At 45.6% G+C, this 17244-nt stretch overlaps 2 protein-coding genes across 8 annotated transcripts in view; both read right to left on the reverse strand.

Moving 5' to 3' along the window:
* Nucleotides 1–811: 811 nt before the first annotated feature.
* Nucleotides 812–3898, reverse strand: pigc (phosphatidylinositol glycan anchor biosynthesis, class C). The gene is made up of 3 exons (XM_055922893.1): nt 3834–3898; nt 2104–2346; nt 812–1902 (listed from the first exon to the last, which is right to left on the reverse strand). The coding sequence occupies exons 2-3, from the start codon at nt 2341–2343 to the stop codon at nt 1201–1203; spliced, it is 942 nt and encodes a 313-aa protein (XP_055778868.1). The 5' UTR covers nt 2344–2346; nt 3834–3898; the 3' UTR covers nt 812–1200.
* Nucleotides 3899–5214: 1316 nt separating this feature from the next.
* LOC129855347 (SUN domain-containing ossification factor-like) overlaps nt 5215–17244 on the reverse strand; it is a 73500-nt gene continuing 61470 nt past the window's right edge. For 5 of the 7 annotated variants that reach the window (XM_055922899.1, XM_055922897.1, XM_055922898.1 and 2 more), the window contains 6 exons: nt 17075–17162; nt 16584–16688; nt 16260–16402; nt 14528–14619; nt 10694–10749; nt 5215–9410 (listed from right to left, as the gene is read on the reverse strand). In XM_055922899.1, coding sequence (XP_055778874.1) covers nt 8937–9410; nt 10694–10749; nt 14528–14619; nt 16260–16402; nt 16584–16688; nt 17075–17162 — 958 coding nt within the window. In that variant the 3' untranslated portion in view covers nt 5215–8936. The remainder of the gene's footprint in view (nt 9411–10693; nt 10750–14527; nt 14620–16259; nt 16403–16583; nt 16689–17074; nt 17163–17244) is intronic. The other 2 variants (XM_055922896.1, XM_055922901.1) reach the window with 2 other exon arrangements.

Raw genomic sequence — 17244 nt, forward strand, 5'->3', positions numbered from 1 at the left:
AAGAGGTCTCTTCACAGTCCCCAAGTCCAGAACAGACTATAGGAGGCACACAGTACTACATAGAGCCATGACTACATGGAACTCTATTCCACATCAAGTAACTGACTCAAGCAGTAAAATTTGATTTTTAAAAAATCCGTATGGAACAGCAGGGACTGTGAAGCAACACAAACAGTCACATGCATATACACACACACACACACATGGATTTAGTACTGTAGATATGCGGTAGTGGTGGAATAGGGGCCTGAGGGCACAGTGTGTTGTGAAATCTGTGAATGTATTGTAATGTAAAAAAAATAAAAATAGAAATTGCCTTAATTTTGCTGGACCCCAGGAAGAGTAGCTGCTGCTCTGGCAGCAGCTAATTGGGATCCATAATAAATACAAATACAAACTCACCATGGAGCCATAAGACCGACCGCAGCACCAACCACGCCAGGCCCCTGAAAGGGGATGCTGACATCAAGTGGATTTAGTACGGTACTGCAGACATGTAGCTCGTGTTTCCCAACGCCAGTCCTCCAGTACCCCCAACAGTACACATTTTTGTTGTAGCCGTGGACAAGCACACCTGATTCAACTAATTATCAAGCCGTGAAGGAGTTGAATCAGGCGAGGTAGTCTGAACCTACAACAAAAATGTGTGCTTTTGGGGGTACTGGAGGAGGGAAATAAACAGCAACAGGTCTCCTTTTTTGTTGTTGAGTTGATGCATGACTTGAACGTTTCCCCACTTGTGAAGCTGAATAGGTTTAATTAAATCATTTCCACTTACAGATAACAGGAATAAATATAGCTAATACGATCATAAACAAAATAACTTTATTTTTCCAAAACTGCATTTAACACCTGACCGTACAACAAAGGTTAAAATCATTACAGGTTGAATACTTCCCATTTCATTCAACTGGGTCACAATCTACCATGCCTCAGAGCCCTTGGTTACTAGACACACGTTTAGAAGTTGTATAAAAGGGGTGGAATCTGAGAAAAGCGTCTACAGTAGGCAGCAAAGAGCTTCAGTTCCCTGCTGAGAAACCATATCGGTCTGTTAAAATAGGAGCAACAGCTTTCTATAAAGTGTTTTCAAGGTTGCCACTCATCCTACCAGTCTGGTACTGGTAAGGGACAGACCCTTACCGTCCTCAGTGGATAACGGCGTGGGTGGCTTGGCCCCCCAATCCTCTCCTTTACCCATCAATGTAGAAAGTGTGTTAGATCCTCTCGTATCTCCGCTTCATCCCAGGGTCCCTGGATGTTATCTTTGTCACTCTGCAGTCGGATCAACAGCAGAGGACACAGCAGGGTCACAGTCCCCAACAGTGCAGCCAACAGCACAGCCCCCCCAGGCCACAGAGAACCCAGCCCCGCTACCCCACACACACCCACCAGCACACACACACACCCAAACACCCACGGGGCACAATCTCTCAGCCGCTGCAGCAGGCAAGGCCACAGGGCAAACACTAACAGGGCCCAGCAGAGCATGGTGAAGGTATGAAGGGAGGAGGGAGAGGAGGAAGAGTCCAGGCCACCGGAGGTGTGCAGGTCCCCGGGGAGGCGCGAGGCTAGGCAGACAGAGGCGAACAGGGCAGCGTTGAGAGAGAGGCTCCCAGGGGGAGAAGGTTGGGCGTAGGGGAAGGCCACCAGGTGGGCCAGCAGCATCAGGGCTGTCATGGCGTACACTGTGTCTGTACAAACTGACTCTGTTAAAGTCCTGAGGACAGGAGAGAACCCAAAAGTGAAGGAGAGGAAGATAGAGGCACTCTGCAGGTCAGACCAACGTGTACGGTGATGGTTGTCTGAATCTCCCCGCGGAGCCAGTGCTTGGTAGAGTCCATAGCCCAGCAGGGCACAGAGCAGGCCGGTCCACAGCAGCGTGGAAGGGGAGAGCAGGCCCTGGAGGGAGAAGAGAGGGGTTAGACTTTATAGAACTAATGTGACACAGGCATTTAAAACTGAATGACAATGTATTCCCCAATAAAGTTCACAACTTTTGACTAGAGTCCGAGCTATGTGACTAACACTATATTGCCCTGGTCAAAACATTAGTGCACTGTGGAGAATATGGTGTCAGAGCTTCACCCTAGGGTCTCTTACCTGCTCCATGTACAACCAGAGAGTGAGGAAAAGAGCCACACAGGAGATCTGCTGAGCCACCAGTCCTGCCTCCTGCACCACGGCCCAGTAGCGATACTGGTGGAGGCCCTCGTTCCTCCTGAGCTCCTCCAGGAAGCGGCGGTCCACATAGTTATCAGGGAAGGGTTGACGTTCCCATAGAACTTTCCTCCAGGGCACTGCTGGGCCTGGGGCTTCCCCTGACCCACTGTCTGCCCCCATCAACTGGACACAAACACCAAAACCATAGGCAAATTATGAAACACATAGATCACATAGCTTGACGCACATCTCATTGCAAATTGATGGGCATTAATATGGAGTTGGTCCCCCCCCTTTGCTGCCATAACAGCATCCACTCTTCTGGGAAGGCTTTCCACTAGATGTTGGAACATTGCTGTGGGGACTTGCTTCCATTCAGCCACAAGAGCATTAGTGAGGTCGGGAACTAATTTTGGGCAATTAGGACTGGCTCGCAGTCGGCGTTACAATTCATCCCAAAGGTGTTTGATGGGGTTGAGGTTAGGGCTCTGTGCAGGCCAGGCAAATTCTTCCACATCGATCTCGACAAACCTTTTCTGTATGGACCTCGCTTTGTGCATGTAGGCATTGTCATGCTGAAACAGGAACGGGCCTTCCCCAAACTGTTGCCACAAAGTTAGAAGCACAGAATTGTCCAGAATGTCATTGTATGCTGTAGCATTAAGATTCCCCTTGAATGGAACAAAGGGGACTAGCCCAAACCATGAAAAACAGACCCAGACCATTATTCCTCCTCCACCAAACTTTGCAGGTGGCACTATGTATTGGGGCAGGTAGAATTCTCCTGGCATCTGCCAAACCACAGATTCGTCTGTCGGATTGCCAGATGGTGAAGCGTGATCGCTCCAGAGAATGCATTTCCACTGCTCCAGAGTCCAATGGCGGCAAAATTTACACCACTCCAGCTGACACTTGGCATTGCACATGGTGAGCTTAGGCTTGTGTGTGGCTGCTCGCCCACGGAAACCTATTTCCTGAAGCTCACGACGAACAGTTACTGAGATGACGTTGATTTCAGGGGAAATTTTAAACTATTTTTTTTTGTTGGAAAGGTGGCATCCTATGACGGTGCCACGATGAAAGTCACTGAGCTCTTCAGTAAGGCCATTCTACTGCCAATGTTTGTCTATGGAGATTGCATGGCTTTGTGCTCGGTTTTATACACCGGTCAGCAACGGGCGTGGCTGAAATAGCCAAATCCAGTCATTTGAAGGGGTGTGTTCGACAGGATGAAAACGGGTAATGTTTCATGGGTAAATTGTGACAGACTGATCTACAAATAATGAGTTATTTATGAAAGGTGATTTGTTGATCAGTCAGTCGGTAGTCGCCCGCAATGTCGTACAAGCCAACCATGATACTCATTACATATTGTGTCTTTCATCTGTCAAAACAAACAAACTACAGACATGGGTAGAGAAATTGGTACCAACGTTTCAGAACAAAACATTATCACATAACTTATGACAAGCACTGCCAGGCTTGTCTTGAAAGCGGATTATGGTTGTTAGCTTGCCAGTTAGCTAGCTAAAGCGGCTAACGTAGCCGGCTTAGCTCTGATATTATTGCTACTAGTTGTCATTCAACAGAACCATCCTGAAAATATACCACAAACCCTGTTACATTTTCGTTATAACTACTTATTTCGGTAAGAGATGTTCTGATTTTACCTGCAAGGGACTGAGCTGGACAGCTCTGAAGCAGGCAAGAACACTAAGTACTTCCGGGTTACGGATTTTTCTGGAATCCTTCAGAATAAGAGTTCCGTCCTGTATACTTTGTAAATCAAATCAAATGTTATATCACATGCGCCGAATACAACAGGTGTAGTAGACCTTACAGTGAAATGCTTACGTACAAGCCCTTAACCAACAATGCAGTTTGAAGAAAATACCTAAAAGTAAGAGATAACAAATGATTAAAGAGCAGTAGAAAATAACAGCGGGGATATATACAGGGGTACAGGAAGCTTGGCCCCAGTGATCTACTGGGCCGTACGAATGAAACATGAGGGAGAAAATGACGGACAATGTGCAATATTAGATTATATACTAGTTACCATAAAAATAATACGCGTATTTCTATATAATCTGATTTATACATTTTTTAAAGCCTGAATGGACAATGTTTATTGTGTGTACGCCTATGATTTATTGCACCATACAATTTTCTGTACATCGTCTCGCAGTAAAAAGGGTGTCCGTTGCTGCTCATTTTACAGGCTTTAAAGTGTGGCCAATCAACTTTAATTCATAAAACTCCATGCACAAGGACTACTTTGAACAATTTCCACTGACATTTTTACCAATACACATTTACTTGAACAGTGCAGATGCACAGTTTGGTAACAGACTGATGGCACAAACAGCCCAAACCATCATTCTGTTACCAAATTTTGCATAGTGGAAATTTTTTAAACGTATTCCTTGTGCAGTTTTATTTTTTTTGCTTTGCAATCATTTGTTTTTGTTTCACATACATTTTAATGTGAAAAATCTGAGTCTCATCACTCCATTACTGTGGAATTTCCCATACATTTTCTTCCCAGTCCATTTCTGAACCATTTCCTCCTATTCCCCTCTCATCCCATCTGTCCCTCATTCATCCATCCCCCATCTCTTGTTCTCTGCTCCCATGCATCCCCTCTGAAGTTGCATCCTGTGTATAGCAAATGTCTCCAGTCCAATGGTGGAATAGTGCAGAGGGATGCAACCTCTGAGCCCCTCCAGAACACAACAGTCAGCTCCTCCTGAAGGTTATTTTTGGCCCAAAACCAATAGACATGTGGGTCAAATAAGTAGGATTGTTTAATTTACACACCAATAGGCTTTATGTATTTGTAAAAAGCAGGATTTGATCAATTATTTCCTAGCTGTTAACAGTTCATGTTTTGTAGTGCATGTGCTGATCACTGTTCTACCAGAAGATGGTGAAGTGGTGCTACTCAACACAGCAGGAGTCCGTAGAGAAGAAATAAGGTTCCTCTGATCCTAGATCTGTGCAACCTTTACCTAGGACCAGTCACATGAACAAATGCAGACTTCAAAACAGTTAAGTGAAAGACAAAAGGTTTTATTTAGAAATTCACAGTTTCTAATGGCACTACATCTTTGTAGTTACACTCACGCTCCTGTTGCACAATACTATGCAGCTCTTCCTCAGAGTACTCACAGTGAGAGGAAAGAGAAAGAAAGAGGGAGGCATGGACAAAAAGCACTTGAGACAGGGTTTAGTGTAGAAAAACAAAAAGGCATGAAGGTAGTAATAATAACAGTGCACACTGAGCCCCAGGGGTCACCAAGGACACTGTTAAATTAGGGCTTTGCAGAGTCTCTCACATGCATGTCAAGAGAAAACACTCTCACAGTGAAACAAACACTCACAGTGAAACACTTGCATGCATGCATACACACAAGTATAATATCATACACATTCAAAAAAGGAAGCAAAACAATGAGGGTCATGATTAGCTGGGTATGGAACACTTCTTCAGATAAAGTTTTGCGTTCCAAACCCTTTCCCAACATTCCCTTTATTAAATTCATCCTCTGAAAACCACTACCTGCCTACGAGGTGGGGTGAATGTACAGTAATGAACAACAAATGAATGAATGAATGACAGCTAGTAAGGAAAGTAGAGGTGGCCAGTTAAAGGAGCCATTCATGGTAAAGGGAAGAGAAGTGGTTTTAAATTAAAAGAACTATTGCCACAGTGTCTGAACCCTGACCTGTGTAGGGGTTAGAGGTCAGGGTGTGGAGAGGGTAGAGTAGGGGACCTGGGAGTCTGGTCTGTAGCGGTAAACTATAGAGGGAGTGTGTAGTGTTCATTTGGTTTTATGGTATTCCAGTGTCTCTTTCTCAGTCAACAACCAACCCAACTCAGAGGCCATCAGATCACACCCACACTATACACAGGCCTACTACACAGATATATAGTACACAGAGATGGGATTTTTCACATTTCCCCCTTTGCCGTGCCAATCACATCCTTGCACAGACACAGAACCAATGACTTCAAACATTTCTTCTCTTTTAACTTCATCTTCCCAAAGGACTCTGAACAACTAAGGAAGCAGACCTACACCCTCTGATTTGTGAGGTGTGGCTGGTTCATATGGAATATTATTCTGTCTTATACGATCCAGCAACAGTTATTACTGGGGCTGATATCGTTACGGCCCTCAGTACCCTGATAGAGGTCTAGTTAAGAGAGGTTTGTGTGTGTGTGTGTGTGAGAGACAGTGGAGGTGACTCAAAACCACATAAATATAAAAAGGTGAACACCTTGTTGTCGCTATATCTTTGTAAAAACAAATATTAGTCACAAAAGAGGTGAACACCTGAGCCAACGTGTTAAATAGTGTGTCGGGCAGCCAGCGAAAAAATCACACAGTATGCGACAGTACCATGGTATGTATGTACAATATATGTACATCAGAGGCTGGTGGGAGGAGCTATAGGAGGATGGGCTCTTTGTAATGGCTGGAATTTAATAAATGGAATGAGTCAAATGTGGTTTCTTTGTGTTTGATACCGTTCCATTAATTCCATTTAATCGTGGGAGGAGCTATTATTTGACCCACTAGGCTACCTGGGGTGGCAGGTAGCCTAGTGGTTAGAGCGATGGACTAGTAACCGAAAGGTTGTAAGATCGAATCCCCGAGCAGACAAGGTAAAAATCTGTCGTTCTGCCCCTGGACAAGGCAGTTAAACCCACTGTTCCTAGGCTGTCATTGAAAATAAGACTTTGTTCTTAACTGACTTGCCTAGTTAAATAAAAACATTTTTTTTTTTTTGCCATTACAACGAGCCAGTCTTCCTATAGCTCCTCCCACCAGCCTCCTCTGATGTACATGTACCTTTGTGTGTGTGTACATGCGTTTTAATTGCAACCATTAATTGCAACCAACCACCGTCTGTACCGTGTGTGTGCCCCTGGGCTACAGTATGTGGGGGTTGCTGTGAGGCCAGGACATAAATAGATAAATAAAACTGGCCTCACAGAGTCCTCAATAGGACCTCAGGGGATCTGCTCTCAAAGTGAAGTTACCCCTAGACACTGTTCTAAGATCAGTATTGCATTGTTGATTCAAATGGTGAACATGAGGAATTGGGGGAGGGAAAGCTGATCTTAGATCAGTAACTAAAGGCAACTTCTACCCACAGAGTGAGGGTGTGGGCTGTGACATCTTCAGACTGAACTGTTCCCAACAACAACTAGAATATCACACAACACTCAGTTCTCAGCATGGCTCATATACAGCTCAATATAAAAACACAACCCAACTAACTGCCTGGGTTCTGGCTGCAGAGACTACCTGCCACAATGTGCAAAAACAAACAGCCTATAAAAAGTCCAGCAGCTAAGCCTCAAATTTGAGGGGAATTGTTGATTTTGTGATAAAAGCACCACATTTCACACACAGCTAGAACAAGTCCAAAGAAGTGTTTTTTTTTTTTTTAGCTATAATGCCATCACAGATGTTTTGTATTACCACCCTGGCAGCATTTCCAAAACGGCCACCAACCAGCCCCATGGAGCCATATTGGACAGGAGTTACATGGCCATATCTCCATAAATAATAGGTTCATAATGGATGGCTTAAAATGTTTGAGGGGGTCTGTAGAATACAATAGAATGGCCCAAGTATACCAGTTATATGTGATCTTTAAAATGTATGCAGAGATGTGTTGAAAATGTGCCCAAAAATCTACCCAAATTACTGACTCTTGAATATACTTCATCCTAATTATCCGTATTTTAAAAATACAAATTCCGTTTTCTCTTAGCTGGCTGTGTGTGTTTGTTAGTGTGTGTGTGTGTGTGTGTGTATTTTGGGCCCAGCCCATACAACTTTCAGAGGTCTTACTGGAGAGACAAGCTGCTATGTAAACTAGTTCAATAGTTAGAGCTTCTTCCTTAGTATCACAGCTGGATAAACATGGCTAGCCGCTAGAGACACAGAGACATGAACACACACACACACAGTGCATCTTCATTCAGCTCTGCTGGTTGTGTTAGGTTAGACTGCCTGAGAGGGCGAGACAGAGGGCCTGTGTTGTGTGAAAGGTTAACACCCCAGTCCCATATGAACAACAACTGCAGTAGTGTTAGCTAGCTCTGAACAATACACAGAGAATGAACAGAATGTGGAAATGGAGGACAGGAGAAAGGAGGGGGGGATGGGTTAGATAAGTAACTAGTCCTGCTGCACAGTTCTCTCATTGCGACACATTTCATACTTACAGCTTCATACTCTACTTTCACAGGCCCCAGGAGAGGCAGGGGGCTCCGGTAGAAGCTGTACCCAGCCAGCCCTTCTCCTCTCTGGGCATAGGGCTGTAGTACAAGCCCCTGACGCCTAGGTCTTATGGAGCAATCTGCTTGTCCAGTAGGAACAGATCACCCATGTTTGAATGTCTGTTTTCTTGTAACACTCCAAAGCATTACAGTTTTTCTCTCCAAAAAGAAAAAGAACAATACTTTGAATTTATTATTTTTTCCATTGGTGAAAGCTTTCGAATGGACAGTAAAGGCACATGACCGTTAAATGGTCTCTGATTTGTGGTGAGGGTGGCTGTTGATGGGCAACTAATATCATGGTTTCCGAATTCCACTGTGGGCCAGGGTGCTCATGGGAGAAGTGGTTCAGAGATGTGGCCATTTTGGGGCGAGACCACACCCCTTCACACCTCCCTAACCAAGTCTGCTACCAGGGTGCGTGTGTGTGTGTGTGTGTGTCTATGAGTCAGTCTGAAGTGTGCGTTTGTGATTAGACATGTCCTGTGACGGCCGAGGGGCCTATAGTCCCCACGCTGATCTCCTTGTTTCCCTTGATCAGCTGCTGCAGGCTGGGCAGAGAGTTCATAGCCCCCCCTGTCTGTCTGGAGGATAACTGCAGCTCCACTTGACGAGACCTCTGACGCTTCGCTGACCTCTTCTTAGAGGGAGGGAGGGAGGGGAGGCAGAGCGGGACGGGGAGGGCAGCATGGCCGTTAAACACGCACGGGGGGGAGGAGAGGGGCGGGCCCCGGCTGATGTAGGACTCCTCAGAGTGGGTGGAGGAGCTACCGCTGCTGCTCTCTGAGGGGAAGTGGAGCTCCTTACAGGAGATGTCTTCTAAAATTGGAGGAGGTAGTGGGGGAGGGGGAGTCACGGAGTGGGGGAGGCCGTTGCATTCGAGTGCCCCGTCAGCCACTGGGGAAGAGGGAGCTGATAATGCTGCCTTCAGTTTACATCGTTTCTTCTAGAGAGAGAGACAGAGAGACAGAGAGACAGAGAGAGAGACAGAGAGACAGAGAGAGAGACAGAGAGACAGAGAGAGAGAGAGAGACAGAGAGAGAGAGAGAGAGAGAGAGAGAGACAGAGAGAGAGAGAGAGAGAGAGAGAGAGAGAGAGAGAGAGAGAGAGAGACAGAGACAGAGACAGAGACAGAGACAGAGACAGAGACAGAGACAGAGACAGAGACAGAGACAGAGACAGAGACAGAGACAGAGACAGAGACAGAGACAGAGACAGAGACAGAGACAGAGACAGAGACAGACAGAGACAGAGACAGAGACAGAGACAGAGACAGAGACAGAGAGAGAGAGAGAGAGAGAGAGAGAGAGAGAGAGAGAGAGAGAGAGAGAGAGAGAGAGAGATGGATGGAGAGATTGATAAATACAGAGTACAGGGCAAACCGCAGATGTAAAAAATATGTTAAGTCATGTTAACCACCTCTATACCAGACACACTGCACAGTTATAACCAAACTAGACAGACACCAAGCTCTCAAAGATACATTTTGATTGTGTCTAAATATTTTGATCCAGTACTGTGCGAGGCACAAACAGGACAGCACAAGGCAGGGAAGGCAGGGACAGTGGGGAGAATGGCATTAAAAAGGATAGGGTGCTGCCCAAACCTTAGAATCTCTTAAACTCGAGCAAAGCCATGTTATGCAGATTAAACCCTGACCCAATGACTACCAAATGAAGGGTAGCTGCCGGTCCCTCCTGGATCACAGCTTAAGTCTGGGTTGTGGATAAAAACAGGATATCAGCTATTGGTGGGTTACAACTTTTAAACCACTGCCCTGTGCCTGCTCCTACATCATCCCCCCTAACAGTCCAGCGTCAGCAGAGAAATGGTTAACCTGACTAAATCCACAGAAACTGCCTGTAATCACAGATCTAGGATCAGCTTAACTTTCCCCAGACCCTTACCATTAGGATGGGAGAACGCTAAACTAACCTTAGATCAGAGTCTAGGGCAGCGTTTCCCAAACTTGGTCCTCTGGACCGTTTTGGTTTTTGCCCTAACACTACACAGCTGATTCAATGCTTGATGATAATTTGAATCAGCTGTATAATGCTAGGGCAAAAATCAAAACGTGCACCCATTGGGGTCCCGAGGACCGAGTTTGGGAAACCCTGGTCTAGGGGCAAATTCACCTTACTCCACTGAGACCATAAGCAAACAAGATGGCCGCTGGGGCCACCATACAACAGCAGTAGCAGACGGAGAGGAGAGCAGGGGACACTGTACCTTTTTCTCTGGTGAGAACCTTAAAGGTTCAACAATGTATAGGTCGTCGGGGCCTACTGAACAGGGAGAGAACAGGGCCATGTTAATGATGGGATGGCATACAGGAACACACATGATACAAGCAGCATGACACCACATTGCAAGTAGTACTACTGATTACTATTAAAGTAATATTACACACCCTTGATATACTATATCCCAGAATAAAGGTTATAGCTACACTGAAGAGGTTATAGCTAGTAGTTAGCCTACATTGGACCTACAAGGCAGTTTTCTCTAGTTGTTGCTACTACTTGCAGTGGTCTAACAGAAGCAGCCAGGCTAAAGCATTGTGTTCTATGTACAGTACCAGTCAAAAGTTTGGACACACCTACTCATTCCAGGGTTTTTCTTTATTTTGACTATTTTCTATATTGTAGAATAATAGTGAAGACATCAACACTATGAAATCATGTAGTACACACAAGCACACTAAGACAAAACCTATTCTCCCTCAGGAGACTGAAAAGATTTGACATGGGTCCTCAGATCCTCAAAAGGTTCTACAGCTGCACCATCAAGAGCATCCTGACTGGTTGCGTCACTGCCTGGTATGGCAACTGCTCGGACCTCCGACCGCAAGGCACTACAGAGGGCAGTGCGAACGGCCCTGTACATCACTGGGTCCAAGCTTCCTGCCATCCAGGACCTCTATACCAGGCAGTGTCAGAGGAAGGCCCTAAAAATTGTCATAGACTCCAGCTACCCTAGTCATAGACTGTTCTCTCTGCTACTGCATGGCAAGCGGTACCGGAGCGCCAAGTCTAGGTCCAAGAGGCTTTTAAACAGCTTCTACCCCCAAGCCATAAGACTCCTGAACAGCTAATCAAAAGGGCTACCAAGACCCCTCTTTTACACTGCTGCTACTCAGTTGTCATCTATGCATAGGCACTTTAATAACTCTACCTACATGTACATACTACCTCAAATAACCGGTGCCCCCACACATTGACTCAGTACCCCCCTGTATATAGTCTCGCTATTGTTATTTCACCTCTGCTCTTTACATTTTTTAAATATTTTTTATTTTTATTTTTTAAATATTATCCTCTTTTCTCCCCAATTTTCGTGGTATCCAATCGCTAGTAATTACTATCTTGTCTCATCGCTACAACTCCCGTACGGGCTCGGGAGAGACGAAGGTCGAAAGCCATGCGTCCTCCGAAGCACAACCCAACCTAGCCGCACTGCTTCTTTAACACAGTGCGCCTCCAACCCGGAAGCCAGCCGCACCAATGTGTCGGAGGAAACACCGTGTACCTGTCCCCCTTGGTTAGCGTGCACTGCGCCCGGCCCGCCACAGGAGTCGCTGGAGCGCGATGAGACAAGGATATCCCTACCGGCCAAACCCACCCTAACCCGGACGACGCTAGCCCAATTGTGCGTCGCCCCACGGACCTCCCGGTCGCGGCCGGCTGCGACAGAGCCTGGGCGCGAACCCAGAGACTCTGGTGGCGCAGTTAGCACTGCGATGCAGTGCCCTAGACCACTGCGCCACCCGGGAGGCCCTCTGCTCTTTAATTACTTCTTACTTTTACCTCTTATCTGTATTTTTTTTAAACTGCATTGTTGGTTAGGGGCTCATAAGTAAGGATTTCACTGTAAGGTCAACACCTGCTGTATTCGGTGCATGTGACTAATACAATTTGATTTGATTTAGTAAGCAAAAGTGTTTAACAAATCAAAATATTTTTATATTTTAGATTCTTCAAAGTAGCCACTCTTTGCCTTGATGACAGATTTGCACACATGGCATTCTCTCAACCAGCTTCATGAGGTACTGACCTGGAATGCATTTCACTTGTGTCTTGCTAAAAGTTAATTTGTGGAATTTATTTCCTCCTTAATGCGTTTGAACCAATCAGTTGTGTTGTGACAAGGTAGGGTGGTATACAGAAGATAGCCCTATTTGGTAAAAAAACAAGTCCATATTATGGCAAGAACAGCTCAAATAAGCAAACGGAAACGACAGTCCATTATTTTAAAACATGAAGGTAAGTCTTCACGGAACATTTCAAGAACTTTGAAAGTTTCTTAAACTGCAGTCATAAAAACTGGGGTGGCAGTTAGAGTATTGGGCCAGTAACCGAAAGAATTTGTTCTTGCCTCGTTAAATAAAAGGTTACATTGTTTTTTTTTTTTTTTTTTTAAACCATCAAGCGCTATGATGAAACTGTCTCATGAGGACCTCCACAGGAAAGGAAGACCCAGAGTTTCCTCTGCTGCAGAAGATAAGTTCATTAGAGTTCCCAGCCTCAGAAATTGCAGCCCAAATAAATGCTTCAGAGTTCAAGTAACAGACACATGTCAACATCAACTGTTCTGACAAGACTACGTGAATCAGGGCTTCATGGTCGAATTACTGCAAAGAAACCACTACTAAAGGACACCAATAATAAGAAGAGACTTGCTTGGGCCAAGAAACACGAGCAATGGACATTAGAACGGTGGAAATCTGTCCTTTGGTCTGAGTTCAGATGTGAGATTTTTGGTTCCAACCGCAGTTTCTTTGTGAGATGCTGAGTAAGTGAACGGAGGATTTCTGCATGTGTGGTTCCCACTGTGAAGCATGGAGGAGATGGTGTAATGGTGTGGGGGTGCTTTGCAGGTAACACTGTTGGAGATATATTTAGAATTCAAGGCACACTTAACCAGCATGGCTACCAAAGCGTTCAGCAACAATACGCCATGCCATCTGGTTTGCGCTTAGTGGGACTATCATTTGTTTTTCAACAGGACAATGACCCTAAACAAACCTCCAGGCTGTGTAAGGGCTATTTGACCAAGAAGGAGAGTGATGGAGTGCTGCATCAGATGACCTGGCCTCCACAATCACCCAACCTCAACCCAATTGAATGGTTTTTGGATGAGTTGGACTACAGAGTGAAGGAAAAGCAGCCAACAAGTGCTCAGTATATGTGGGAACTCCTTCAAGACTCCTTCAAGACTTCCTCATGAAGGTGGTTGAGAGAAGGCAAAGTTGTCATCAAGCCACAGGGTGACTATTTTGAAGAATCTAAAATACATTTTGATTTGTTTAACACTTTTTTTGGTTACTACATGATTCCATATGTTTCATTTCATAGTTTTGATGTATTCACTATTATTCTACAACGTAGAAAATAGTAAAAATAAAGAAAAACCTGGAATGAGTAGGTGTGTCAAACCTTTGACTGGTACTGTATACTCTCATTCAGTTCCGCATCTGCATGGACACACAGCTGGCAATGACAGGTGCTCTGGCCCAAGGAAAACAGACACATATATATGAGTGAGTGAGTGAGAGAGAGAGAGGAATAGTGGGAGTACTATGTTTCCTGGCTGTCTGAATGAAGGTCTTTATTCCTTCAGGAGACAGGTGTGCCCAGGCCATCCCACTGGAGTGTCTGTGGCTCCAGTACCCTACCATACAGTACCCTTACAGCAGCCATACAGCAGCTCACCAGCATGGTACAGCCAGCCCAGCCGTCCAGAGAGAGACCATGCATGGGCAGAGCACATAGTCATGCACAGCTGTTGCTCTGAGACTGTAGCAGTAATGTGGTGTATGATGGCGCTGGCATGGAAGGCTTTCTGAAGACTGCCGTGTCTAGTCTTTTAGTCATAGCTCCTGAGCAGCAACAGGATGGACAGAGCAGCGATGTAGAAGACAGGAAGGTTAGAGGAAAGGGTGTGTGTGTGTGTGTGTGTGTTTGTGTAAGAGAGAGGCCATGTGAGTGACTGAGTGTCTGTAGAGTGACTCAGTGTGTGTGTGTGTGTGTGTGTGTGTGTGTGTGTGTGTGTGTACACACTTACCTTCTGAAGTAGGAAAGGTGAAGGACTTGGAGCGTACGAGAGGACACGATACCCTCCGCTTCAGACTCATATCCTCATAGGAGGAGAAACACCTAAAACACACGACAGGATAGCACCGTTCTAAATCTATGGAAGTGACCCAGTCGTTCCTTTGAAATGTTGCGTTGCCATGCTGCCTGGCAACGTTCTTATCCTTTGCTTGCTAGCTAGTCAACTACGGCTAACTTACAGCAGAGTAACAGGAAAGTAGCTGCATTTGCGTTTGTTTTAGCTGTTTTCTAGAGACATTTATTTGGATGCATCCATAACAATGAGGTAATGATGTGAGATTTCGCCTGGCATAGAAAAATGTGCTTTTTCGTCAAGACAATGTTCAGAGGAGCTAGCCAACAACACAGCTAACACAATCACGTTCATTTCGTTTTGACCTGTTTTTCTATCAACATTTATTTGGATATATCCATAAAAACTATGTGGAGTCCTGATTTCCACTGACTAAGAAAAGATCTCCTCGTCCTGACACACTCCTCAATAAGACAGTGGAGATAGAATTTCAATATAGAAACAAGACAGCAAGTTTTACACGTATTCCGGTTGTTGAAAACCAACTGCTAGTCTAAAAGAAAGGGGAGATCATGTCTAGCCACTTTTTAAATGGTGGATATCACGTTTCTAAATTGCCTGGTTGGGCTGATGAAATAGTGGATTGCGCATCGAGATGGAACAGTAAATACGCATTTCAACATCATAACTGGTGGCAACTTGTGGAATAGACACCAGCTAGAACACAGTTTTAACCAAATCAGCATTAAGGATTAAACCCACCCGCTGTATAAAATAAAACATTAACTGGGCTAAGGGAAAACATTATATTAGACCCAGAAAGCACCAAAAATACTCTAATAAATAATATGGGGAGATCAGACAAAAAAGGTGTGTGTGTGTTTACCTCTTGGGGCTGGGGTAGTGGTTGGCTGCGGTGTGTGTGTGTGTGTTGACCTCTTGGGGCTGGGGTAGTGGTTGGCTGCGGTGTGTGTGTTGGTGTGTATTTACCTCTTGGGGCTGGGGTAGTGGTTGGCTGCGGTGTGTGTGTGTGTGTTTACCTCTTGGGGCTGGGGTAGTGGTTGACTGCGGTGTGTGTGTGTTGACCTCTTGGGGCTGGGGTAGTGGTTGACTGCGGTGTGTGTTGGTGTGTATTTACCTCTTGGGGCTGGGGTAGTGGTTGACTGTGGTGTGTGTGTATGTGTGTTGGTGTGTATTTACCTCTTGGGGCTGGGGTAGTGGTTGACTGCGGTGTGTGTGTGTGTTGGTGTGTATTTACCTCTTGGGGCTGTGGTAGTGGTTGACTGCGGTGTGTGTGTGTGTGTGTGTGTGTGTTGGTGTGTATTTACCTCTTGGGGCTGGGGTAGTGGTTGACTGCGGTGTGTGTGTGTGTGTGTGTGTGTGTGTGTGTGTGTGTGTGTGTGTGTGTGTGTGTGTGTGTGTGTGTGTGTTGGTGTGTATTTACCTCTTGGGGCTGGGGTAGTGGTTGACTGCGGTGTGTGTGTGTGTGTGTGTGTGTGTGTTGGTGTGTATTTACCTCTTGGGGCTGGGGTAGTGGTTGACTGCGTGTGTGTGTGTTGGTGTGTATTTACCTCTTGGGGCTGGGGTAGTGGTTGACTGGGGTGTGTGTGTGTGTGTGTGTGTGTGTGTGTGTGTGTGTGTGTGTGTGTGTGTGTGTGTGTGTATTTACCTCTTGGGGCTGGGGTAGTGGTTGACTGCGGTGTGTGTGGTGGTTTGTGTGTTGGTGCTCCGGCAGCAGTGCAGGCAGAACACCAGGCCCAGACAGACACACAGGACTAGAGACACCACCAGGTAACTCTGTCGGTCTGACACCTAGAAAACACAAACACATATAAACATTTAGACATCTGAGGAAACACAGAAACATATCAGATCTGATTATGACATTTTGCAAGAGGATTCAAATTAGGCCAACATTTTATCTGATACTCAATAAATGTAGGTAGTATTACTGTGTGTGTGTGTGTGTGTGTGTGTGTGTGTGTGTGTGTACCTCTTTCTGTAACTGTGAGACAGTCATGGTGAGGTTGATCATCAGCTTGGTGACGTTCTCCAGCTGGCCCTGTAACATCTGGATTGACTCTGTCTGCCTCTGGTCCTGAGGATCACACAATCAAGATGCAACGTTAATAAAACCCTGAGACAACCAACCTACCCCACAACAGACAACCCCCAACCATACATTCTACACCAGTGTTTCCCAACGACAGTCCTCCAGTACCCTCAACAGCACGTTTTGGTCGTGGCCGCAGACAAGCACACCTGATTCTAATCTAATCATCATGTCCTTGACAAGTCAATTCTGGTGTTTTTGTCCGGGGCTACAACAAAAATGTGTGCTTTTGGGGGTACTGGAGGACCGGAGTTGGGATACACTGACCTACGATAAACCACATCTTAACCATCACTGAACTACACCAATCACAACCATCCCACAATAACCGTCCTGCAACCCAAACCAAGAAGCAACCGTTTGTAATGGACCTGCTCTCCAGCGATGCGGGAGGTGTTCTGCAGCTTGATGATGGTCTTGTTGAAGGCCCTCTGCATCTCCTCCATCTGCTTACGATACCTAGAACACACCGCACACACAACAAGCTAATCAGAGCCTGAACAGGACAAGTCATATGGAGGAAGCTACGACATAGCTATAA

The sequence above is a fragment of the Salvelinus fontinalis genome, chromosome 5, assembly GCF_029448725.1.
Source record: "Salvelinus fontinalis isolate EN_2023a chromosome 5, ASM2944872v1, whole genome shotgun sequence".
In the NCBI taxonomy this organism is placed as follows: Eukaryota; Metazoa; Chordata; class Actinopteri; order Salmoniformes; family Salmonidae; genus Salvelinus; species Salvelinus fontinalis.

Coding starts and splice junctions, on each gene's coding strand:
- pigc (XM_055922893.1), bottom strand. CDS start 2,343: ATGGGGGCAGACAGTGGGTCAGGGGAAGCCCCAGGCCCAGCAGTGCCC. Junction 1,903..2,103: donor TCTGGTTGTACATGGAGCAG/GTAAGAGACCCT, acceptor TTCTCCCTCCAG/GGCCTGCTCTCCCCTTCCAC.